General features: G+C 50.1%; 1 protein-coding gene across 3 annotated transcripts in view; it reads left to right on the forward strand.

Moving 5' to 3' along the window:
* The window catches only part of ST3GAL4 (ST3 beta-galactoside alpha-2,3-sialyltransferase 4), an 89,636-nt gene extending 65,623 nt beyond the window's left edge, over positions 1–24,013 (forward strand). The window contains exons 3-12 of one of the 3 annotated variants that reach the window (XM_026657946.2): positions 330–408; positions 4,021–4,102; positions 5,161–5,241; positions 5,455–5,552; positions 9,805–9,865; positions 15,167–15,262; positions 17,935–18,124; positions 18,253–18,396; positions 21,568–21,711; positions 23,247–24,013. In XM_026657946.2, the coding sequence (XP_026513731.1) occupies positions 393–408; positions 4,021–4,102; positions 5,161–5,241; positions 5,455–5,552; positions 9,805–9,865; positions 15,167–15,262; positions 17,935–18,124; positions 18,253–18,396; positions 21,568–21,711; positions 23,247–23,333 (999 nt within the window). In that variant the 5' untranslated portion in view covers positions 330–392 and the 3' untranslated portion in view covers positions 23,334–24,013. The remainder of the gene's footprint in view (positions 1–329; positions 409–4,020; positions 4,103–5,160; positions 5,242–5,454; positions 5,553–9,804; positions 9,866–15,166; positions 15,263–17,934; positions 18,125–18,252; positions 18,397–21,567; positions 21,712–23,246) is intronic. The other 2 variants (XM_026657947.2, XM_026657945.2) reach the window with 2 other exon arrangements.
* Positions 24,014–25,690: the final 1,677 nt, after the last annotated feature.

Below are 25,690 nucleotides of genomic sequence, written 5' to 3' on the forward strand. Positions count from 1 at the left end.
AGAAATCTTCCAAAGTCTCATTTGCAACAGTGACTTATGCTCCTAATTCACTGAAACACTTTTGAATCCCTGAGTGTGTGACCAGATGATATATATGATCAGCATCTGTGTGTGTGTGTGTGTGTGTGTGTGTGATCGCTAACATAAAATCTTAACTGCTAGCATCACTGTTACACAGGCCACACTAATCCAGGTGCTTCTATGGCACTGAATATCTGTAGGCAGGACTTTCAGTGCCAGGCAGCGTGGAGGGGAAGGGATGTGTGCAGGGTGACCAGATGTTCTGCCTGGCAGGTACGACTCAAAGCGTCTTCCTCTTCCCACTCTAGGTGACCAGCAGTGGCCGCGATGAGAGCAATAGCCACCGGGTGGCGCCTCCCCTGCTGATAAAAATGATCAACAAGTCCCGTAAGTCCTTGTCGCTTTGCGTTCTTTCCCTGAGACGGGTTTGCAGGGTCACGGGTGATTCATGTACAGAGTGGTGTTTAAAACTAATACCGACTGGTAGTGCCATGGGGACCCCCAAACTGGGGAAGGGACAAGGTGGGTATCAGAAACCAAGGCAAGGATGGCTTGGCCCAACGGTCAGAGCCAAGGATCAGAGCCAGAATCAGGAGTCAAGAGCAGGATTGGAGCAAGGCAGGAGTAGGACTGGGCGCCAGGCTGGAGCCAGAGCAGGGCTGGAGCAGGCTGAGGCCTGTGGAGTCTATCCCCACTGTCGGGCAGGGGAGAGTTCCAAGCCATGAAGTGAGCTGGGCAAACGGAGCAGCTCTGTCTCCTGAGCGGTTTATATACCTGCCCTGAGAGTCACCAGACCAGCTCCTGGCTCCTGGATTGGCTGGAGCCTCGCACAGGAGTGACACATCCCCACGTGTGGTTGAACCAGGCTCTAGTTCAGGGATAACTCATCACCTTCCCAGTGGGGTCAGGGGCTTGATCTCATTCTGTCCTTCGCGGTGGCTCTGGAGGATCAGCCAGTATGTGGAGGGTTGTGCACACTGTGATGAGGTGGCACAAAGAAGGGGTCAGAAGGATGGAGGGAGCTTTTTGTCTTCTCCAGGAGGGTGGGGGGAGAGGGAGGATAGCTCCATCAATGGCTATTAGCCAGGATAGTCAGGGGTGTAGCTCCATGCTCTGGGTGTCCCTAAACCTCTGACTGGCAGATGCAGGGACTGGACGACAGAGGATGGATCACTTGATGATTACCTGTTCTGTTAATTCCCTCTGGGGCATCTGGCATTGGCCATCGTTGGAAGACAGGACACTGGGCTAGATGGACCTTTGGTCTGACCCAGTATGGCCGTTCTTATGTTCTCATGATATGTACAGTTATCACTGTATCTGGTCTGGCCGTCTTTTCCCACCTCCCACCTCCGTGGGTTGGGCTAATATGTGTTTATGGGGTGGGGTAGGGAGTTGGAGAAGGAGAAATCAACCCCCCCCACCCCGCCCCGTGAATCTACAGCCCATATGAGACTGGACTAGGATGTAGTTCCCAGAGGTCCCTGCTGGAGCTTCTACTCCCTGTACTTGGTACCTACATGTTATAGTGATGAGCAAATATAAACAAGTAAGTGAGGCAGGTGGAAGGTGATGGGGGAATACTGTGAATCCTTCCATCTTAGGTGGACACCAGCTGTTACTTGGGCAGCGGGAAGAGACGTGAGGAGACTGTTGTGGCTGGCCGGTGGCAGGCAGGGTACGCTGAGCCAGGGAAGGGGTTGTGGCAGGCTGGGGCAAGGTGCATCGGCCGGGATCAGCTTGTGATTGGTTAGGTGACTCTGGATGAGTGAACGCAAGGGCTAAGCAAGGCAGGCAGATAAGGTCTAGTCTGGTTGTAAAGACCAGTAAAGCTAGATTAAACAGCCCAGCCTGTGGTGGACATATCACTAGCCGCACCTGGATATAAGAGTCTAGGCCAGCTAAGGAGCTTGGCAGATGGCTCTGACTCACTACGTGTGAGCAGGAGCCGCTGAGCAGGAAGTGTCTGTTCCGCAGAAATAATAAATTTATCTCAGATGCAAATTTCTTTGGCTGAGGTTATTCCGTGGCGCCCTCCAGGACTTCAGTGCTGTGTGGGACCGGTGCTCGTGACTCAAATAGCCACACTTCATCAGCTGCTTCAACTTTCATAACCCAGGGGTGTGCTCCTGTCCCCAGCCTTACCTGGTCAGGTGTGCCATTTTTGGGGACTCCCTGCTGATGGGTGCTAACGGCCTCTGCGCTTCAACATTATACCAGTGAGCACAGCTTCCTCTCTGTCATCTTCTTGTGTGACACACACCTCTCCAGTATGTGTCTCATGCTGGATGCTGCTTGGGCAGACATTTCCTTTTGCATCATGTGCCACTGCAAACTCTGGGCTCCATGCTGTTGTTCCCCGTTAGCTGTTTTCTATGCATTTGGCTTCTTTTTCTTCTCCTATTGCACCAACCCAAGTCTGCTCTCTGGTCTGACAACCAGTCACCCAGTCAGAGTCATTTGCATTGAAGTTATCTCAGTAGCCTGATGAGTTATAACAGTTTTCTCTAACGTAAGCGCTGATGCTCTTAATAACAGTTCCATATCTTTGACCTGTATTCTAGCTACAGGTTGACCTCAAATCATGGAGGAGTTCAGTCTCCTAAATGGCAGGATTGGACCTTCAGTCTCCCATCAGTCACTGATGGAGCAGACACGTTGGTTTCTGTATTGCTGCATCTTGCGCTGAAATACGGACTTGTCAAACTTTATTTTTCTCCGAGTGATCCAATATGCATCGGACTTTGCCATTGTAAATTTTGCTTTTCCACACACCCAGCGAACAAGCACTTTGAGCCTGAATGACTTTTATTCTAGTTTGAGAAATCTCAAAACAAAAAGAAACTAAAGGTAAAATCTCTATATGAGAGAGAGAGAGAGAGAGCGCAGCATGTGCCACCCTCTGTAACGTGCTGCATGAACCATGCGTCACACAATGGCAACTGCTCCCTGCAGAAGGGCAGGCTCCTTAGATGTTTAACGGTGCCAGCAGAAGGAGGGCGGTGCTGAGTTGGTGGGCTGAGCTGCTGGTTGGCCAGACCCACTGGAACCAAAAGTTCAAATCCCAGTAGCATCACCTCAGGCAATTCCCCATTGTGGGGAGAAAAATTCTGCTAATAGAGAGCTCTTTAATCTAGCAGACATAACAAGATCTGTTGTGGGCTGTGAGCTGAAACGAGATAAATCCAGGGTAGAAATTAGATGCAAACTTTTAAGTGGAAAGCCATTAACCCTTGGAGCAACTTATCTAGGGTTGTGGTGGGTTTGCCATAATACTGAAGTCTTTAGACGAAGGTTGGATGTCTTTTTCTAAAATCCTGCTCCTGCTCAACCACTAGAACTGGGTTTGATGCAATATTGAGGGAGAGAAATTTCTGGCCTGTGTTGTGCAGGAGGAGGATCATAATGGTCCCTTCTGGCCTTAAAAAAAAATCTACGAAATGAAAGAAAGGGTCAGTTGCATTCTCCATACAGGCACAGCAAGAAAATGGAACAGCCGCTGCTCTGGAGAAAGCAGGGTTAATGAGAAACCACTGCCAGAGGGCCAAATTCCCTGCTAGTGTAAATGGGCAAAACTCCACTGAAGTCAGCGAAGAAGAGAAGTTGGTCCAGAAATTGCATCTCCTCTTCCTTTGGAATGTGTCTGAATTTTCTTCACATATTCATTTTTGGGAAGGGTTAGTTAGGACTGGCGTGAATCTGGCCCTGTAAGTTCCAATGGTTTACTGTGGACCTGGCATTATACCATAGGCACCAGGGGTGGGAGGGAAGGAGGAGAACTGATCTGCACACCACTAAAGCATTTGACAAACTGCCCCATGAAACCTTATTCAAAAAATGAATTCAAATTGGCTTTGACACAGGGCTTCGCCTGTGAATTGAGATCCGGCTAAAAGGTTGTAAACCAAGGTCCATGTATTGAGCTGATGGGAGGTCTGCCTGTTGTGCGGTGACAGCTCCATGGTCCTAGCATTATAGCATGTTCTTTGTCTCTCATAGGATGGAAGATGATCTTAGGGCTGGTGTTCTTTCTGGTGATGGCGTGGTACTATATATCCCGCGAAGAAAGGTACATACATCTGTGAGTGTCTTTTTTAAAGTTTTAGTGGGGGCAAGTCCCTTTTCTCTTCTGCCCTTTCCTGATGGTTTTGGGCTGCCCCGCTGTGAGACTAAGACACAGTGCGTGGAAGGGACACGCTCTCGATCTCAGGAACCCGTGTGGAGCTGGAGGCGGGGATAGCTAAATGACACCACTTCTGGCTAGATAAGAGGGAGGCCTATCTAGTCTGGATCGGCTGGTGAGATTCACCTCCTCAGTTCATCCTACAGGATAAACACGATTATAATGCAGCCGCACAACAGGTGAAGGACGCCTGTAAGTGCCGTCTTGTTGTGATGACATTGCATAACAATGCATTGGGGGTTCCCCCGCCCAAGCCTATCATGATTTTTGGGGGACAGCTCAGTGCTTGTCCAAGGTGAATTTGGGATGAGCCTGCAAAATCTGGGCCGTAGATCGTGGTGAGTGAGCGTCTAAGCCTTGTCTTCACTAAGAGGTGCATTCTTACCATGTTAGCTAATACTTAGTAACTTACGTGAGGTAAAATCCCAGAGAAGGCTGTTTGTAGTTTTAAATGCGTGTTCGCAGACCGAGTTAGACGACGGGGTTAATTCACAGGATATAAGAATGCACCTTTTTCTCTACTTGACGACGCACCTGAAGGGTTAAAAGAGAAGTGCAGAGGATAAGCAGTCGAAAAAAGATGTTAGGCAGTTTTCTTTGGTGCTTGTGCCTAGAGCTGAAGACGCGAGTGACGTCTCTGGTCTCTGCATGCTGCTCTCTCTCTAGCGTGGGCTTAAGAGCCTAGTATTTGAGCATATAGCAGTCAGTCGAGAGAGGGGTGCTTTTACCGACTTTGAGATTCCCTCAGGCTCTGCCATGACTCCTCTGCAATAAGCTCTGCTAGTGGCACATGGCCTGGAGGTGACATGGGACCCAAGCCCTCAGTTACTGTCTGGCAGTGACATGCTCTGCTCTCACTTGGACTCACGCCTGCTCGCCGGACGTGGAAAGGACGGCGCGTCATGCGAGCGGGGCCCAGGCTGGGGAAATCACCATCTCTGCTGTTTGCCTTACAGTTTTTCTTTCCCCGTGCAAGATGTCCGAACGACGTGTCCCCGAGGAGAGATGGAAAAGAAAGCCACGCTGCTCATAGGAAAGTGAGTAACTGTCCCAAGCAGGAGCTGGGCCTTTGCAGGGCTGCTCTTTGCTCCCAGGCGACGGGTGGCATGTGGGAGCTGGGGGAGGATTGGCACTGCGGGCTCTGGGGGTGAGGGAAAGGGCGGAGAATAGACTGTGAAGTCAGCTGAAGATGCCAGTTCAGTTCAGGTTAACACGTCCCTCTGGCTAATCAGGCTCTGTGTTCCTTGCAGTTACACACGGGATCATCCAATGTTTTTACACCTAAATGATTACTTTTGGGTGAAGAACCGGTCGCCGTATGAGCTGCCATATGGGACTAAAGGAAGCGGTAAGCAAACCTGCAGCACCAATCCCTGGGGTTTGGTTAACTGCAGCATGGCACACAATAAAGGAAATATATTCTCCTTCGCACCTGCTTTTTCTGTCTCTCCTGCCGCCTCCTATTTCTTACTTGCAGTCTAGCCAATGTGGCTGGATCTGCTCTCTCCTGTGGCCTCTTGGCTCTGCCCTGGACTTGCTTATGGTTTGCATGGCCCTTCCGTGGGCATGTTGCCAATAACTTCTCATCAGCTGACCCCTGTTTTCGGTTAGGGAATTACCCACAAACAGATGAATTATAGAATCATAGAATATCAGGGTTGGAAGGGACCTCAGGAGGTCATCTAGTCCAACCCCTGGCTCAAAGCAGGACCAATCCCCAATTTATTTGTTTTTTTGCCCCCTATCCCTAAATGGCCCCCTCAAGGATTGAACTCACAACCCTGGGTTTAGCAAGCCAATGCTTAAACCACTGAGCTATCCCTCCCTTTTTATTTAGAAAGGGGCAAGTGCACATGCAACATACTAGGTTTATGTAATCTAGGGTATCAGCCTGTTGGAAGTGTTACTCTACTCCCCTTTTCAAAGTCTTAGAATCATAGAAATCATAGAATTCTTACAAAGGTGTTTACGGTTGCTTGACCAGGTTGTGAGAAAAACGTTCAGCTAGTCGGGCGTTCACAAATGGTTAGCAACAACTTGTTGCCCATGATGCGTGATTGGTTGTCAGAGTCACATGATACTGTTTCTGATCCCTAACTGGATGACTGAGTCTCTTTTTAAAAAGGAGAATAAAGACTCTATTATCTAGATTAAAAACAGTAAAAAGATGGCTATCCCAAGCTATAGGAGCCTTAACATCGTTCATAACACAGCAAAGTCTGGCAACGCTGAAGTAATAGCGATTGCTTTTGGTCGTGTATACCCCACTGGTTCCTGTGTGTATGTGTCCCTCTCTGTGCAAAAGCCACAGCAGATGTGGGTCTCTTTTATCCCCTTGCTACTGCTGCTGGGAGATGGCAGCAGTCCTCTCCCTCCCCCTCCTCCTGGCTTTTGGCAGCTGGTGGGCTCCCCTCCAGCAGGGACAGATAGGGTCATAGAAACACGGGGCTGGAAGGGACCTCGAGAGGTCATCAAGTCCAGCCCCCTGTGTTGTGGCAGAACCAAGTAAAGCTACACCATCCCTGACAGGGGTTTGTCAAACCTGGTTTTAAAAACCTTCAATGATGAGGATTCCACAACCTTCTTTGGATGTCTATCCCAGAGCCTAACTGGCCTTAGAGTTAGAAAGATTTTCCTATTATCTAACCTAAATCTCCCTTGCGGCAGATTGAGCCCATTACTACTTTTTCCATGTCCACTGAAGGTAGGACAACAATTGATCACCGTCCTCTTTGTAACAGCTGTTAACATGGATGAACTCTGTTATCAGGTCCCCTCTCAGTCTTCTTTTCTCAAGACCAAACATGCCCAGATTTTTAGCTTTTCCTCGTCGGTCAGGTTTTCTAATCCTTTAATCATACTTTTTGTTCTCCTCTGGACTCTCTCCAGTTTGTCCACTTCACTCCTAGTGTGGCACCCGGATTTGGACTCAGCATTGCAGCTGAGGCCTCACCAGTGCCGACTAGAGTGAGACAGTTACCTTCCGTGTCTTACGTACAACACTTCTGTTAACACACCCCAGAATGTTGTTAGCCTTTTTTTGCAACTGCATCACATTGTTGACTCGTATTCAATTTGTGATCCACTATAGCCCTTTTCAGCAGTACGATCACCTAGCCAGTTATTTCCCATTTTTGTAGTTATGCATTTGATTTTTCCTTCCCAAGTGAAGTACTTTGCACTTGTCTGCACTGAATTTCATCCTGTTGAATTCAGACCAGTTCTCCAATTTGTCAGGGTCGTTTTGAATTCTAATCCTGTTCTCCAAAGTGCTTGCAACCCCTCCCAGCTTGGTGTCATCTGCAAATTTTATAAGCATACTCTCTACTCCATTAGCCAAGTCATTAAAAGAATAATACCAGACCCAGGACTGACCCCTGCGGGACCCTGCTAGATACACCCTCCCAGTTGGACAGTGAACCATGGATAACAACTCTCTAAGTACCGTCTTGCAACCAGTTGTGCACCCACCTTACAGTAATTTCATCTAGACCACATTTCCCTAGTTTGCTTATGAGAATGTCATGTGGGACTGTGTCAAAAGCCTTACTAAAATCAAGATCTATCACATCTACTGCTTCCCCCATTCATTAGGCCAGAAACTCTTTCAAAGAAGGAAATCAAGTTGGTTTGGCATGATTTGTTCTTGACAGATCCATGCTGGCTATTCCTTATTATCCTCTTATCCTCTAGGTGCTTACAAATTGATTGTTTAATCATTTGTTCCAGTATTTTTCAGATATTGAAGTTAGTCTGTCCGGTCTGTGGTTCCCCATGTTCTCCTGGTTCCCCTTTTTAAAAATAGGAACTATGTTTATCCTTCTCCAGCCTTCTGGGACTCACCCATCCTCCATGGATTCTTGAAGATAATTACTAATGGTTCCAAGATTGCTTCAGCTCATTCCTTAAGTACCGAGGACGAATTTCATCAGGCCCTGCTGACTTGGATACACCTAACTTATTGAAATAGTCCTTAACCTGTTCTTTCCCTATTTTGGCTTGTGTTCCTTCCCTCTTGTGAATATAAATTGTTTTGAGTGTCTAGTCACTATTAACCTATTTAGTGAAGACTGAAGCAAAATGGGCATTCAACACCTCCGCCTTCTTTATGTCATCAGTTATTAGCTCTCCTTCCCTGCCAAGTAAAGGACCTATGCTTGCCGCTGTCTTTCTTTTGCTCCTAATGTATTTAAAGAACCTCTTCTTATTGCCTTTCATGTCCCTGGCTAGGTAATACTCATTTTGTGCCTTAGCCTTTCTGATTTTGTCCCTACATGCCTGTGCTGTTCTTTTGCACTCTTCCTTAGCAATTCGGCCATGTTTCCTCTTTTTGTAGGATTCTTTTCTGATTTTCAGGTCATCAAAGGGCTCCTGATGGAGCCATATTGGTCTCTTCCCATTATAGTTTGCAGTTGTGCATTCAATATTTCCCCTTGAGAACCTGCCAGCTCTCCTGAACATCTACCCAAGTCCTCAGTCCTGGAAGGAGCAGTTCACGTCGGGGGTTTGGATGGCAGGGAGGGATCCAATGATGGAGATGCGTGAGACTTCATGTTCACTGACAGATGGTGGCCGGTTGCTCCCAGCTCCTCCTTGCCCGCCCGCCCCATGGGTGTTGACGTGTGTAGTGAACCCCATTGCAGCTGGGAGGTGTATAGGTGCTGGGGGAAGCTCTGGGCAGCGCTATGTGTTAATAGTGGGTAGGAGATCTGCTGGTGCAGATGCAGGCTCCTCTGGAGAGCGCGAGAGTCGTCTGTTGTTACTGTCATTATTTATTTGTAGCACTTAGGAGCCCCAGTCACGGCCTAACACCCCGTTCTGCTGGGTACTGTGCAAACTGCCCCAAAACACGTACAATCTAAGTCTAAGACAAGAAACAACAGATGGATGCAGTCAGACAAGGGTGCCCAAGGAAGCAGGGTTCTGCACCGAGTGCATTTGGGAGCAGCCCTGGGGCTGGGGAGTGCTGACACAGGGAGGACAGGTTAACAGGACAGCTGCTGAGGAAGGCTCTACCCAGTCTTGCTCAGTGCTCCTGCTTCGAGGCACCTAAGTGCATGTTGTTTATTCCAACCGTTGCCTGATCAATAAGTACGTGGCCGCCTCTGTCTCCCCCGCCAGCCCCAGGGCTTGTTAAGTTACTACACGCTTTCCTTCCTGCTACACGGCTCGTTCTCTGTCTCGCGTGGCTGCCGCAGCCTCTAGGAGGACGCTCCGGCATGGATGTGCTGCAAGGTCCGTCCACTGGGAAAGACCTGGGCAGAGCTCAGAGCATCTTTGCTACTTGCACTGACCCCTCTCTCTACCTGACCTCCCCAGCCCGGCCAGTCAGCGCATGGCAGAGGGGCCTGGGTTTGGAAGGTGGCCAGGCCCAATTGCCTTTGGCCAGAGGGAGGATGGAGGGTGGAGGTGGAGGGGTTGGAGCCTTTGATGGTGGGAAAGGGGATGATCCCAGGGAAACAGCTCTTCAAGAGAAGAATTCCCTCTCTGGTTTCCATGTGGTGCTTGGGGGTAGCCTGGGGTCTTGTGCCTGACATGGGGATCTCATGGCTTCTGGGGAGGACTGACCTCACTAACTGCCCCCTTGCATTCCTTTGCAGAAGACATTCTCCTCCGGGTGTTAGCGATCACCAGCTACTCGGTGCCCGAAAGCATCCAAAGGTAATTTCAGTGCATCTAACGTTTCCTCCCAGCGCATCTGATTGCACGTGCTGCCATTGTCAGGTGAATGATCGTCACAGAGCTTTGGAAGGGGCTGGACTGAGAGCTCTGGAGACTCAAGTCCATCTATCCACTAGTCAGGCGCAGGGCTAGCTCCCCTCTGCCCCCCGTGTGTTGTGCCCTTGTGATGGGTTCAGGCCCCACAGCCCATCCGGCCCTTGGCTTCTCTGCTGGGCCAGTTAGAGCCATCTGTGAAGTGTGGGATTTGGCAAGGGCCTTGAGTTTTCAGAGTCACTTCATGTAGGTCACTGGGGTTCAGGTGGCATTTGGAGCCATTCAGTCACTGCCAGCCTGTACCCATGCTGGATGAGAAGATCCCTAGCAAAGGTTTTAATGAACCAAAAATTGGGTTTAAACCCAGCAGAGCCCCCTCTCAGAGTGAACACAGGAAGCTCTTGGCCTGAATGCCAAGGAGGCTGAAGTCCATTTATATTGGCCTATGTGTGTCTCGTTCTCCTTCTTGGTCCCCTCGTGGATGTTGATAAATCATCTGACCAGGCTCTGGATCAAGATGAAGAGATAATGGAGTCTTCTTCCCCATCAGCTGGGGTCGGGTTGTCATGCAAACATCCACCAACTGTGTCTGTCTGAGGCAGCGCGAAGGTCCATATGTTTACCATCTTCTTGGGTACAATCCATCTCTTCCTCCTCTTTCCTGGGAGTCTCTTTCCTACCACCCTCTCTCCCCCTGCCACCGTCGTCAGGTTCTTTTCATTCATCCTAAATTGACCGCCAGTCCCCAACCCTCTGGAGAACAGCTCAGGTGCTGGCTGCCCGAAAATCCAGCAGCCAGGTGGGTGAACTCCTACCCTAGGACTGAGATGTCCTCCCATCCGTAGTTCCTGGCGGAGAAGCATACAAGTCGCTCTCACCTCTCCTTAGAACCGACATCTACTATTGCCCTTTGGGAACTTGCCAAAAGGAAGAAACGGCTTGCACAGATTTAGTCCCCTTGCACCAGAGACTCAGCGTATCAGTCGGTGTCCCTGACGTACACCGCAGTGAGAGGACATCTCCCCGCTTGAACTAAGCACATGCCCCCTGTCTCCCCACCGTCTTGCCGTAGATCTGGTGGACTGCCAGCACATGGCACGGGTGTTGCCACTGCCCGACGCCGGGCTTCATTTAACCCGTGGAGGGGGCTTTGAAGTCGGAGTTTTCCATCTCCTACGTAGGCTGCCCTGCCCACCTGTAGAGCTGCCCTTGCCCTGAGCGGCGCCCTTTCACAACCACCTCTGGCGCGTGAATGCACGTGCTGGGGTGTTTGACTGTCAGAGACCCTGGCCTTCTGTGTGTGTTGGGAGCGCATCGCCAAACCCCACCAGTGACCTCTTGATCACTATCATCCCCGAACTGCCCCATTCTCCTTCCCTTGGTGTGTATGTGGGGCTTTGCCCAGATGTCTCCCCCATCTGTAGCCCTGCCCCATCTCTCCTCCCCTCCCTGGCATTGTCCCGCAGACGCCCACTCTCCTGCTGCTTCCTCTCCCCTTGTAAACTGTGAGAAGAGAGAGAGGGAGGGGTGGACAGAGTCTGTTTCTCCATGTGGCTCAGCCCCCCTGCCTTGCCAGTCCGTGGGTCTCTGCTGACGCCCCTCAGTCCTGCCCCGCAGCCCCCCTGCTGTTCCAGTCCTTGGGCCCCTTGTGAACCGAGGTGGCCAAACTGCATGCCAGGCTGATGGGCAGATTTCTGATGTGCACAAGGGATTTGGTTGGATGAGCCACCCCCCCCCCCCCCCCCCCCCAGTGTGCTGCCTTCCTGCAGCCAGTGGCAGGATTGGATTTCCCAGCCCCTGGCAGACTTGCGGTCTGTAACCCAGCCCCGTGTTGACAGACGTGCTCCAGGACATGATGTCATGGTGCTGCAGCCCCAGTCAGCGGCCTGGCGGTTTGTTTGCACTAAAATGGAGTAAATTGCTGGACTCTCTCTGGGGACATACGGCAAAACGAGCCGTTGATTTTTGGCAGGCGGGTAACGAGCTGCAGTGTCAGTTTGCTGTGCCCGTGATTCTGTCTGACAGCCGAGCACTGGCTCTCTCTTGTTCTGGTCTGTCTGCTTGTCTGAGCTAGTCAAGCACGGACCATGCGAGGCATGGGTCAGAAATACAGGGCGCGTGACCCCCCCTTCCTACAACCACAGCAGATTTGGGGTACCGTTGTAGCAGAGCAAAGGAACAGGCTCCGCTGACCCAGCCCACCTAGAATCAGGACCGAGAACCAGATCTCAGGAGGCCCAACAAAACTCCCATGCAGGGCTGAACAATGTAACTAGACCCTTCCTCGTGTGGCTGTCGTCTCCAGTAGCTGGGCTGTATGGGCATAGGCTGCTGTCCCTAGGACAGAAGGAAAAACCAAACCTGGGGTCAAGCCAGGGCTTATGGAACATGCTGCAGAGGCCGTCGCTGGGCCAGTTAAAGGCCTGTCCCTGATGCAATAAAACACTAAGGCCTAGCTCGTCTCTTCCATAGATCTCCATGAGCTCCACAAAGGAGGTCAGTATCATTAGCATCATTGTGCAGACAGGGAAACTGAGGCACAGAGAGACATGACTTGCCCAAGGAGCTGAGTTGGGAATAGAACCAAGGATCCCTGCGACCCAGTGGGGTGTTGGAGTCGCTAGGCCACGCTGCCGGCTTCAGAGCAGCAGCAGCCACCTCACTGTCGCACCCTGGCGAGCTGGAGCGTGAGGCTGTTCACGCAATACAGGGCTGTTGGTGGTTTGCGAGGGGAGGTGCAGTGTGCTGACAGGCTCAGCCCCTGTGTTTGCCTGTGTTTCAGTGCACTATCTATGGGCTCTGGGCTGAAATCCGGCCTCTTGGCGTTTGCCTCTAGCAGCCCTCCAGGAAGCTGGAGGCAGCAGTGGAAGGGGAGAGACTGGCCTGGACAAGCTGCTGCCACGGAGTCCTCTCTCTGAAGTGGCTTGAACTGGTGGAAGAATTGGGTTGACTGGGTGAAGCAGCTTCCAGTTGCCTGGAGATCTTTCTGACCGTGGTCCAATTGCAGGGCTGGCTTATCACATGGATGCTCCATTCCACCCCAGCTTCTGGCACCAGCAGGTTTTTCTTCTTCACCAGGCAGCTGGGCACTTTATTTTCACCTGCCATAACTGTCGGAATGGTGCCTGAGGCCTGCGGAAGGATGCTGCCTCTGCACTTCTGTAGTATCACCCGTCTGACAGGCTCGAGACCTTCTTTGGACCCCACAACCTCCCTGTGCTGCTGGGGTGGCATCCTCAGCTCACACATGAGAAAACTGGGGCACAGAGAGATGGAGACTTACCCCGGATCACACACAGAGTCTGTGTCACAGTAGGGAACAGAATCCAGATCTCCTGAATCCCAGCCCAGTGCCTTTCCTGCTGAACAATATGTAACCCATGCTAAGAGTGTAGTTCACCTAAGAGGATAAGAGTCTACTTCTGTGCCAATTTAGAGGAGTTACTCCTGTAGCTCAAGCGGTAAGGGCTCTTGCTTTTAGTGATGAAGGTCTCAAATTCAATCCCTGCTGTCCACTGAGCAGGGGGCTTATTATATGCACCTGCCACCTTATTTGGGCGTTAACATGTGTTGTTCGCAGTCTAATGTGCTGATAAAGGGTATCTCTTGTCTCTGGGTCTCCAGTTGGAATCTAGCTGTGTTGGTAGTGACTAGGGCCCCATTGCTATTCAGGGGTCTGTGTGAAATGAGTAATAGTAATAGGATGAAATTTAATAGTGAAAAGTGCAAGATCATGCATTTAGGGATTAATAACAATAATTTTGGTTATAAATTGGGGACACATCAGTTGGAAGTAATAGAGGAGGAGAAGGATTGGTTGATCACAGGATGACTCTGAGCCGCCAATGTGATATGGCGGTTAAAAAAGCTAATGTGGTCTTGGGATGCATCAGGCGAGGTATTTCCAGTAAAGATAAGGAGGTGTTAGTACCGTTATACAAGGCACTGGTGAGACCTCATCTGGAATATTGTGTGCAGTTCTGGTCTCCCATGTTTAAGAAGGATGAATTCAAACTGGAACAGGTACAGAGAAGGGCTACTGGGATGATCCGAGGAATGGAAAACCTGCCTTATGAAAGGAGACTCAAAGAGCTTGGCTTGTTTAGCCTAACCAAAAGAAGGCTGAAGGGAGATATGATTGTTCTTTATAGATATATCAGAGGGATAAATATCAGAGAGGGAGAGGAATTATTTAAGCTTAGTACCAATGTGGACACAAGAACAAATGGATATAAACTGGACACTAGGAAGTTTAGACTTGAAATTAGAAGAAGGTTTCTAACCATTAGAGGAGTGAAGTTCTGGAACAGCCTTCCAAGGGGAGCAGTGGGAGCAAAAGACATATCTGGCTTCAAGACTAAGCTTGATAAGTTTATGGAGGGGATGGTATGATGGGATAGCCTAATTTTGGCAATTAATTGATCTTTGATTATTAGCAGGTAAATTTGCCCAATGGTCTGAGATGGGATGTTAGATGGGGTGGGATCTGAGTTACTACAGAGAATTCTTTCCTGGGTGCTGGCTGGTGAGTCTTGCCCACATGCTTAGCTGATTGCCATATTTGGGGTCAGGAAGGAATTTTCCTCCAGGGCAGATTGGCAGAGGCCCTGAAGGTTTTTCACCTTCCTCTGCAGCGTGGGGCACGGGTCACTTGCTGGAGGATTCTCTGCACCTTGAGGTCTTTAAACCACAATTTGAGGACTTCAATAACTCAGACATAGGTTGGGGGTTTGTTACTGGAGTGGGTGGGTTTGATTCTGTGGCCTGCGTTGTGCAGGAGGTCAGACTAGATGATCATAATGGTCCCTTCTGACCTTAAAGTCTATGAGTCTATAAATGGGTTTGAGATTTCAGTTTGGTTCCTAGTGAGTGGGAGGGGGCAAGTGTCTACATCAGAGAAATGGCCCTACTGACTAGGCCAAGGGAAAGCAGCAATGGGAATTCACACCTGCATTTCCCCTGGAATCCACTGGTAAAAATGCAGTGCTTTCAGATTCATAGATCTCAAAGCAGAAGAGTCCATTACCATCTTGTCTGACCTCCTGCATCGCAAAGCCATTACGTGCAAAACTTCACCCCCTGGGGCAGCAGGAAGCTCAACCCTAGAGGGCGCCAAGGAGTCGAGGCTGTTTTTGTTGCTTCTAAAAATGTGTAAAGAACTAAATTGTTCAATGTAAAGGGGGAGAGAATCCCCCGGAGATGAAAAGAACGGTGAGAGCGTTTGGTTGAGATTGTTTTCTTTTGCAGCATGAAGTGCCGAAGATGTGCAGTGGTGGGGAATGGACACCGGCTCCGAAACAGCTCCATGGGGGAAGCAATCAACAAATACGACGTGGTGATCAGGTAAGGCACTATGGAGATTCAGTACAGTGAGGGTTGGTCTTCCTCCCCCCAAGGACCCATCACATCAGTTTGGACACAGCGGAGAATGTTCACAGATACCCGGGGACCGGCTGAGATGAACACTCCGGGATCCATGGTACGTTAATGGGATGGAGGAAAACGGAATGCATTCTTTTCGTGTTGAGGGACCAGAATTGATGCGGCATGTGAGCCTCGTATCGTTCCCTTTTCCTTTGACTTAGCTTTGGTGTGCATGAAAGGAGGCAGAGCCACGGAGCGGGGCTAGCACGGACGAGAGCTGGCCAAGACAGAATTGCTGGTGAACAGGAAATCCTGAACAGAAACATGGAAATGTGGCCCAGGAGTCTGAGAGCTCTGGGGTCCCTGGCCCTGGAGCTACCCTTTGAGCTGCAGAGCCTGGAAATCCGTCCCTGGGAACCTCATATGGGGAAGCCTGTTCCAGGACCTCCAGGCTATCAGCTTGATGGCAGTGACCCTGAGAGACCCCAGGATTTCCAGACTCCAGGCTGCGGATCTAGGAGCCAAGCTCGAGTTAGAGTCAGGGCTTTCAAGAGTGCCAGGTTCTTGGCATCACAGCAGAGAGCTTGGAAGTCCAGAGAGCCCGCATGGTCCTGGCTCCATGACAGGCAGCCCAGAAGCCCTGACATAGCAGGGCTGCCTTTGAGACTCTTGGGTCCCTGGGGCAGCCCACGTAGTGGGGATGCTTTGGGCTTTCCTGGAGCTGGAATTGCCAGCACCAGCGAGAAGCAGGTGCTCAGACTCCTTAGGCCAGTTCCTCAGTTCTGATTTGAACGGAAATGCACAGATTTACACAAGGGATGTGGGAGATACAGGTAGGACTAACCTGGAAATTCTAGTCTAATCAGGCCCTTCTACCACTCTCATCACTGTAGTGTGTGAGCACCTTGCAGCAGGGTGGATTTGATTTAAATCACTAGTCAGGAAGACTCGATTTAATCATGGTTTTCTACATAAAAGTGCATTCTTGTTGGTTGTTATAACCCAGTAGTTCTCAAACTTTTGTACTGGTGACCCCTTTCACATAGGAAGCCTCTGAGTGCGACCCCCCCCCCCTTATAAATTAAAAACACTTTTTTATATATTTAACACCATTATAAATGCTGGAGGCAAAGTGGGGTTTGGGGTGGAGACTGACAGCTCTTGATCCCCCATGTAATACCCTCACGACCCCCTGAGGGTTCCTGACCCACAGTTTGAGAACCCCTGTTATAACCTTGATACATATTCTTCACAACTCAGAGTTAGATGTAGGTTTCATTTTTAGAAGGGACACACTATACATTTTTAGACAGGGATTTATTTTGAAAACTTTTCAGATTAGTTTTACAGCTATATCAGAAAAGGAATGATTGTTTGGTGATTTCATTTACCAAAGGTAATTGAAGCAGATATTTATGATGTCATTGGGAGGTGAACTATCTCCAGTTCAACAGGTTAATCATTAATATTTGGAGGATTTTCTTGCCAGGCTGTATTAGGAGGAGAACATCACCAGACAGACACTTAAAATTGTTTTATTTAACTAAAACAACATTAAGTATTCTGGATTTTTTTTCTTCAACAACAAACATACAATATTTTAACAAAAAAGCATATGTCCCTTGCTTCTCACATTTATCTCCAGACTTCTTCTCCTTGTCCAGATCTATTCCACCCCCAACAATCTTCTATTCATTGAACTTTGCACTTTTAGAGAGAGGTAAGGGATTGACTCTGTGTACACAAATTTGCAGAAGGACAATAGAGTTGAGGTCTGTTATTTCTCACCTCTATATATTATTTATTTAAAAACATTTTTGCTGTTAACAAGCATGTTACCTCTGGAGACACAAATCCGCAGTTTGAGCTAAGCATCTCTGATAGTGCTCAGTCTAGAAGATACCAAGTCCCATTGGGTAGATAGAAAAATTAACGCAAATAATATATACAGAAGCCTGTGGAACCCCATAAAATTGGGTCCCTAATCCATGAACTATTGGAACTCATTTACAAAACTTTTCTTAAACATTACATAAATATATTGTCTCATACTATAGAATTAGAATTTATAATCCCTATTCCATGATTAGATATCTTTGAGCTATAATGTATCTTAATTAAAACTATCTTTAGATAGGTTTTTTCCTCAAGAAGCATTTTATCAAAAAATTCTGATTTAAATAAAAAAAAATCAGATTTTTTTTTAAATCATTGATTTTTATCCACCCTGCCTTGCAGTTATGCATTAAGCCACGTGACTAACATTTGTCCTGTGTTTGCTCTCTCATCCTGTCCCAGGGAGAGGTGTGTGTGCAGGGGAAGGGTTTGGTTTGGATGGTTTTGTGGAAATGTACACTCACGTTGCTCGGGGTTTGTTAGAGAAGGCAGGTCAAAGCAATGCGCCTGGCACCCAGAGTGGGAGGTGGCGCTGGGATGGGCCTTACTTCCTGGGGGAGTTCATTCCCGAAGGATCCTGTCCCCACGTCCCCTAACCTAACATCTATCACGTCAAAGTGTGGCGAGCAGGTGGCTCGAATCCCTGAAAGGGTCTCCGCTGGGGACGGGAAGTGAGATGCTAATGGGACAGGTCATGGGGACAATGGAACCCGTATGAAATAGCCCCTGCCTCATCTTGCGCTCCCTCCCCTCAGGTTGAACAACGCGCCGGTTCATGGGTACGAGGCGGATGTGGGCTCCAAAACCACCATGCGCCTGTTTTACCCAGAGTCCGCGCACTTCGACCCCAGACGGGAAAACAACCCGGATACTCTGCTGGTGCTGGTGCCATTTAAACCCATGGATTTCCAATGGCTGGAGATGATCCTCAATGACAAGAAGCGAGTAAGTGTCGCGGGGGGCTACGGCTGGCCTCTCCTCTACCTTGTTTTGCTCTCGCTGCTGGATGCAAGCCTGGTGCAGCCCTAGTGGGGAAAGAACAGCCCCTGACTTTTCCTGTTGTCCTTTTCCAGGTTCGCAAGGGGTTCTGGAAGCAGCCCCCTTTAATCTGGGATGCCAATCCTGAGCAAGTGCGAATTCTGAACCCTTACTTTATGGAAATTACTGCTGCTAAATTGCTTAATCTTTCCATGAAGCAACCGCGGAAGATTAAACAGGTAAGGGAGCCGGTGTGCTGGGGGCAAAGAGAGCGAGACAGACTCACGGTGCCCGGGATCTAAATCACAGGGCAGTCCCAACTGGAACTCGCTAAGGGGGCATGGTGCCATTCCGCTGCACCGCCCCCACCCTTTTCCCCTTCGTGCCCCATTGACTTATTGAGTAGCCCAGGGCTGGGTCAACACGGTTTGGAGAATTACTGCCCTTTTCCAAGCAGGAGGAGATCAAGGTGAAGGCCATTTGGGTGATTCTTACGGTGCTTTGTAGATAAAATGATAGGTGATCCATCCACGCACAGTATGGGGCCTCCCGGGTGTGGGGAGATGCTGGCCACCCGCTCACCTCTGTTTCCCTGCATCTTTGAGATTATATTCACACTGCTTTGTTGGGGGGAAAGTTGGCCACTGTTGGGAAGTGATTGTAGCTCAAGTCTAAACCAGAGAAGCTGCTCTTCTGGAGGGAGAAGCTAACAAGTGGCTTCTGCTCAAGAATGAAGATCTTTCTGCGCTGAATCCTTCTATTGTTTGTTTGGCCAGTGCAGTCAAATTATAAGTGTGTGTGTGTGTGTGTATGAGCGCGCACACAAAGCTGGTTTTGAGTTATCCAATTTCTTTGGTTGTTTTAAAGCTTAAAGGTATTCGTGGATGGCCTTTTTTTGTGTGCACCTATAATGCAAGAAATAGCTGAATAGATTTTCCTTGTTATCCATCACTTGTGAGAAATCAGACAAACCCATAACGTTTGGCGGAAGTTACGAAGGTCTGCGGAGTTCAGAGTGGAATTCTCTTCTCATCCTTTTCTGTAGTGGCGCTGTAACACCATAGCATTTTGCATCTTCAAAACACTTTGGAATGGCTGACTAGCGAATGCCCCCACAGACCTGCAAGAGATGTGGTGGGGTCCTCGTTTATAGCTCGAGAAACTGAGGTGCAGAGGTTTAAATGTCCCAGAGCCAGTCACTGTTTCACAAATAATGTTATAGCTTCATAGACTGTAAGGCTAGAAGAGTCCACTATGATCATCCAGTCTGACCTCCTGCATAGGCCAGGCCAGAGAACTGCCCTAAATTCATTCCTGTTTGAACTACAGCAGATTTTCTAGAAAAACATCCAATCTTGATTTAAAAATTTACCATGATGGAGACTCCACCACAGTTGTTCCAATGCTTAATTATCTTTAGTGTTAAAAACCTCTGCCTTATTTCTAGCCTTCATTTGTCTAATTTCAACCTCCAGCCACTGGAGACCTTTGGCTGTTAGAGTGGAGAACCTGCTATTATCAAATTTCTGTTTCCCATGTAAGTAGTTACAGACCATGCTCGAGTCACCTTTTAACCTTATCTTTGAGAAATGAAATCGTTTGAGCTGCTTGGCTCTATCACTATAAGGCAGGTTTTCTAATCCTTTAATCCTTCTCGTGGCTCTTCTCTGACCCCTCTCCTATTTATCAGCATCTTTTCTTGAACGGTAGACACCAGAACTGGACCCAGTATTCCAGTAGCAGTCGCACCAGTGCCAAACAAAGAGGTAATAGAACCCCTCCTAGTCAATATTCCCCTGTTTATATAGCCAAAGATCGCATTAGGCCTTTGGGCCACAGCATCACATGGGGAGCTCGTGTTCAGTGATTATTCCCCACAGCCCTCAGGTCCTTTTCGAAATAGCTGCTTCCCAGGAGCAAATCTTTGGCATACACTGACCTCGTGCTGATGTTGCCGAATTCTATGGATGGAACAGCATATAACTGAGGAATGAGTAAAACTGTGCAGAGCCACAGTGACTCTAAATCTAGCGATGTGGGGGATCGGAGCGAGCAGATGTCCAAATGGAACAGCGTCATTCGGGGATGGGGGGCTGCCAGGTCCAGAGAAGAATATCTTCCTCTCCCTGGAAGGGAATAGAAGTTGGCTGAAAAGGCAATAAGTTGTTCTTCTGTTCTCTGGTCTCTTTCTATCAAGGCTCACATCCTCCCAGCCATGTCAAGCAGAGAGAAATGTCCCAAGCATGGAAATCTTATAGCTCAGGGTAGAAGTAACTTACTAAAAGATCTGCAAAGAGAGATTCCCAGACCAGCTTGGCTAGGGGGAAGATCATTTCCAGCTGAGACCAGCTCAGCATGGCTCGTACCAGCTTAGCCGGGTGGAATCTCCTTCCAGAGCAGCTGGCTGTGAAGGTGTGCACTTGGCTGTGGTGTTGCCACGTCCAGAGAAACTGTTTGTATGACTTTCTCCTTGTTCCCAAAAATGGATTTCCATGCAGGAGTCTCCATTGTCCTCAACGTTCTGTCCAGCAACTTTGGGAGGGGAGGGTATAATGTCCCAGGGATCACCCCTCCAGGTTCCTTACTGGGAGAGAATTTGTCCCAGATTCACGCTGAGCCCAGTGCATGCTGGGACAGCAGTTTAAGCAGTGCTCATAGAATCATAGAATATCAGGATTGGAAGGGACCTCAGGAGGTCATCTAGTCCAACCCCCTGCTCAAAGCAGGACTAATCCCCAGACAGATTTTTACCCCAGTTCCCTAAATGGCCCCCTCAAGGATTGAACTCACAACCCTGGGTTTAGCAGGCCAATGCTCAAACCACTGAGCTATCCCTCCCCCCCTCAATGTTTGGATACTCATGCATTGCAGTCATGGGCAATAAAGCTTTCCTTAAACTATCCATTCTCAGTGCCTTGAGCTATGGCAGATCCTAATGACCTGGGACACAGTCATAGGGGCTCTCCCCATCTGGAGATTTTTCAAGGAGCAACTTGGAAAATCCATGTGTGTCTTGGAGTTCATGACCCAGTATTCCCCCTCTTGTCTAGTCCAGATGTTTTATACCCCATAAGGCAGGTGGTGATATATGCAGGACAAAACCGAGAGTCCCACTTCGTAATGGCGGCAGCCCTATAGCTAGCAGCTGCCCTTCCTAAGTGGGGAACCTTCATTCTAAGTCACGCGTATGTGACGAACTGCGTCCATGTATCACAAGGCACCATGGTCATTGATGAGCCTGGACCCAGTGTTCACTCTGGGCTCTAATGATCATGCATACCAAGCCTCTGTGTTATACACAGGACCTGTCCCCAAAGAGAGAAGGGGGGAGAAAACCACTCTGAACTGAACCCAGCATGTATGGGTTTTTTTTTTAATCACCCTGAGCCCTTTCATCTCTCTCCCTCTAGAAACCAACGACGGGATTATTAGCCATCACGTTGGCATTGCACTTCTGTGACCTGGTACATATCGCAGGCTTTGGATACCCCGATTCTGCCAATAAGAAACAGACTATACATTACTACGAGCAAATCACACTAAAGTCAATGGCCGTAAGTGACCGTGTGCTCTTTCCCCTCTAGTAGTGATCACGCTTTGCTGTTACACAGCACCTTTCCTGTGCGAATCTCTGGGCTTTACAAACGTCACCAGTGGGAATTGTGTTATTAACATATTAGCGGTAAGCTGTCTGGATTCGGTATGTAATAGAACTAGGGGTTATACCGCCCCTCCATATGCTGTGGCCACTACCCTTGGTCATACCCATGAATAGAGTTGATGCATTCCATCCACTAGAGAGCAGTGCTGCATATGACAGTGATGATCCATAAAAAGTATCAGAGGGGTAGCCGTGTTAGTCTGAATCTGTAAAAAGCAACAGAGGGTCCTGTGGCACCTTTAAGACTAACAGACTTCTGTTAGTCTTAAAGGTGCCACAGGACCCTCTGATCCATAAAAACTCTTCCATTCCCTTGGCATTTGGAGTATTCCCCAGAGTAAGTACAGGGGATACCTAGGAAATACTCTAGGTAGTAGCACTATCTGTATTATGGTAGTGTCTAGGAACAGCAAGCAAGGATCAGGGCCCCCATGTGTTAGGCCCTGTACAGACAGCAGAACGCTTAGCTTGCCATATCCTTGGGACAAGGACCATCTTTTCATTCTGTCTGTACAGCGCCTTGCACACCGGGATCTAGGTCCACAACTGGAGCTCTTAAGTGCTACTGCAGTACAATTAATAAATAGCTAATGAAGAGAGTCCCTCCTCAGAGAGATGGTGTCATCTAAAGCAGGGTTTCTCAAGCCATGGGTCGGGACCCAAAATTGGGTCACCAGAATGTTTCAAAGGCTCACGTGGCAGCTCCCGCGGCTCCTGTCCCATAGGGCTGGCTGGTCTCACCTCCCCGTTCCAGGCTCTGCAACCTCTGGGGTCCCAGCACCACTGAGGTTTGGCCCAGCCGTCATGACGATGGGAGCCCAGGTAGGCCAAATTTGAGGGAGTGGCACTGCACCCCCTTGAACCAGGTCACAACTCCACTCACACAAATTTGGTCCAGTCAGAGGGATGGGGCCAAACCAGAGCAGCGCGGTGACCCCACAGGTTGCAACGCACAGAGCGGAGAGCCAAGCCCAGCCAGCCCCACAGCACAGGAGGTGCAGGAGCTGCCACTGTGAGGTGAGTGCTGGGCAGGACTCGACCAAAACCACCCCAGGGCCTCCACCTCCAGACTATTTACTGGGTCACGACAGGCCATAAACATTTACAAATGGGTCCTGAGCCCAAAAAGGTTGCGAACCACTGATCTAAAACACAAGTGCAGCATGAATCCAGGCTGAATCTCGGCAGTTGCAGGCATTAAATATTCAACTCTTAAAACAATGACAGTCCCCTTTTAAAGCTGCAGCCCCCCCCCCCCCCCCCCCGCCCTGAGCATCATGAAGGGCGAACCGCGACAGGGCAGGGTGGGGAGGAGCTGGACTCACAGCCTTTCCCATCTAGCTAGGCTTTTATCAGGGGGCTTGTCGCCATGGCACCTGGCCTAAAGAGCTCTCTTTTGTCTGTCTCTCTCTTTTGTCTGTCTCGCAGGCGTCGGAGCACAATGTCTCGCACGAGGCATTAGCAATAAAAAGGATGCTTGAATTAGGTGTCCTCAAGAACCTTACGCAGTTCTGATGGGACGTGGACTAGAATTTACCTGCATTGCCTTGGCCTCCGCCTTGGCTGCCTGTCACCCAGCGCGTCCCAACATCCACCGGGCCGGAGATACCACTGCTGTGCCGCAGGGCCCCGAATGGGCTCCTTGCTCGTGGTGGGGGCTGGCTGCTGGGGACAGCGCTGGTCCTGGAGAAGGTAGACAGAGGGGAGAGGGCTGCGGAGTCCCCCTCGGCCAGGCTGATGTGGCTTTCGGCCGCGTCGTGTCAAGGCTCAGAAGCAGAGCATCTGAAATCCTTACAGTCGTGGGGTGGCTGGATCCCTTTGCGGCCAAGCCAACGCTGACTTGCCGGCCTTCAGGGCGGCGCAGAGGCTGCCCCCGTGGGATGGGCCCTCGTGGCTTGCTGGTGCACCCATCTCTTTGGTCTGCCCGCTCCGCGTAGGGGACTGGGGCTGTTTGCCGCACTGTTGAACTGAACCCTGGACAGCGGAAGAATAGTCAACTTCTCGCCAGATCGGTTTACTCTCTGTCCGAATGAGGCAGCGGGGCTGGTTTGACACCCCCCCATTTGTGCCCTGCTGGGGGGGCTGGCTCTGGGGGTGCGGCACATGGGAATGCTGCTGTAGGTGGAAGCTGTAATGGTGTCCTTTTTTAAACATTTATGGGGGGGAGGGGTACCATGCAGTATTTTGCTGATGGGGTTTTAGACCGACCCCTCTTCCCCCCCTTCCCCCCACCCCCCAGTGCTTCTTCCCAGTGGGAATGGTGAGCTGGCGATCAAAGTGGGGGCAGGGAGGCAGAGTGGTGGGAGCGTTAAATTATTCTTCACTGACAGAGCACAGCTGCTTGCATTCCCCCCCCCCCCGCAGTGAAGGGAAGGAGTTTGAATTCTGTTCTGTAAGAGGACCTAGCATGGGGAGCTAAGGTGACTCCTGGTTTGGAGGAGGAATCGTGGCCGCTCCAGGAATGAACTGTCCCCAGGGCTGCCTCCACCGTGGGGCTGAGATCGGTCCGGGGATGCCCTCTGCTTGGCCGCACTCAAGGATCTGAAGTAGGAATAAATAGGGTTTTCTTTTCCTTTTTAAAAAACTTTTGATCAAATTCTGTTTTGTTTTGTTTTTTCCCTCCTTCAATTGCAAGTGCGTTTCTTGCGGGGGAGAGGGGCCGAACTGACAGCCTGGGGGTTGCAGCCCTCAGTTTATCCACAAAACAGGTACTACCATGGGCAGTGGGTGAACGCCCCCTTCGGGGAGGCTAGCTTCCAGCCCCACCCCTTCTGCCCGAGGCCTTCTCCTGCTCCCCTTCCCCACTCCTCGCCCACCGGAGCCCCGAGCGTGCCCCCCCTCCAACCGCAGCTGGAGGAGCCTCAGCCGAACCGCCCTGACCCACCGGCCCGACCTGAGCCCCCGCCGGCTTCGGGGAGAGGTGAAGCCCCGTCCATGGGGCAGAGCGTGGGCAGGGCCATGGCTTGGGTTAGGGGAAGCTTAGCCTCCCCATGCCTATGACACCCACCGCCCATTGGGTACCACACAAGCTGCCGGACTGCACCCTGCTCCCGGCCAACATGTCTTGGCCCTAAACGTGCAGGGCTCAGACGGGAGGTGAGTCTCCGTAGCCCGCTCTGCAAGCCGTCTCCTCTCTGCTGAGATTCCCAGCCGTCGGGCTCTGGGCACACGTTCCCTGGGAGCTGGTCCTTTAGATCCTGAAGCGGGGCAGGGGGCATGCATGCTGCTAAAGCCCAGATCTCTCACTGGGGTGGGGGGAATAGGGGGAAAGGTTCTTCTTCAAGGTGCTGACCCGAAGGGGGTGGGACAGAGCAGAAAAGTCTCTCCTGAGCAGGCAGTGCTGTGGCTCAATGCTAGTTAATTTAACGAACTAATTTAAATGATTATTTATCTGAGAAGCGTCGGTGTCTGTTGCAGAACGAGTGTAATGTTGTTTCCATTGAATTGCCCTGTGGGGGGCTGAGGAGCAGTGGGGTTGAAACTGTATCATCCTTCTGCTTTGCCTGAAGGGGGAGTGACCTTCGGGGATACTTCCCCCTAACCCAGCCCCCTCTTATCCTCCATAGTGGCACAGGCTTGGGGTAGCAGCTTTGTGCCCCGGGTGTCTGTAGGGCTTTGACTTCATCACTAAGTGTCTGACCCCACTGAAGGACTCCCGTTGACGTAGCGAGTGCTGGATCGGGGCCCAAAGCTCTTCCTACCACTGCACCCCTTCTCCCTTGTAGCACAGTCAGGCGTGTGTAACATGGTTGGTACCACTAGGGGGCATGGCTAGGGAACGAGCGTGTGTGTGTGTGTGTGTGTGTTGTGTCCGTCCTTGCTGCCCCCTGCTGGAGGGGTGTGTATGTGTGTGTGTCCGTCCCTACTGGGTG

The sequence above is a fragment of the Terrapene carolina genome, unplaced genomic scaffold (genome assembly GCF_002925995.2).
Source record: "Terrapene carolina triunguis isolate 2854851 unplaced genomic scaffold, T_m_triunguis-2.0 Scaffold374, whole genome shotgun sequence".
Lineage (NCBI taxonomy): Eukaryota > Metazoa > Chordata > Testudines > Emydidae > Terrapene > Terrapene triunguis.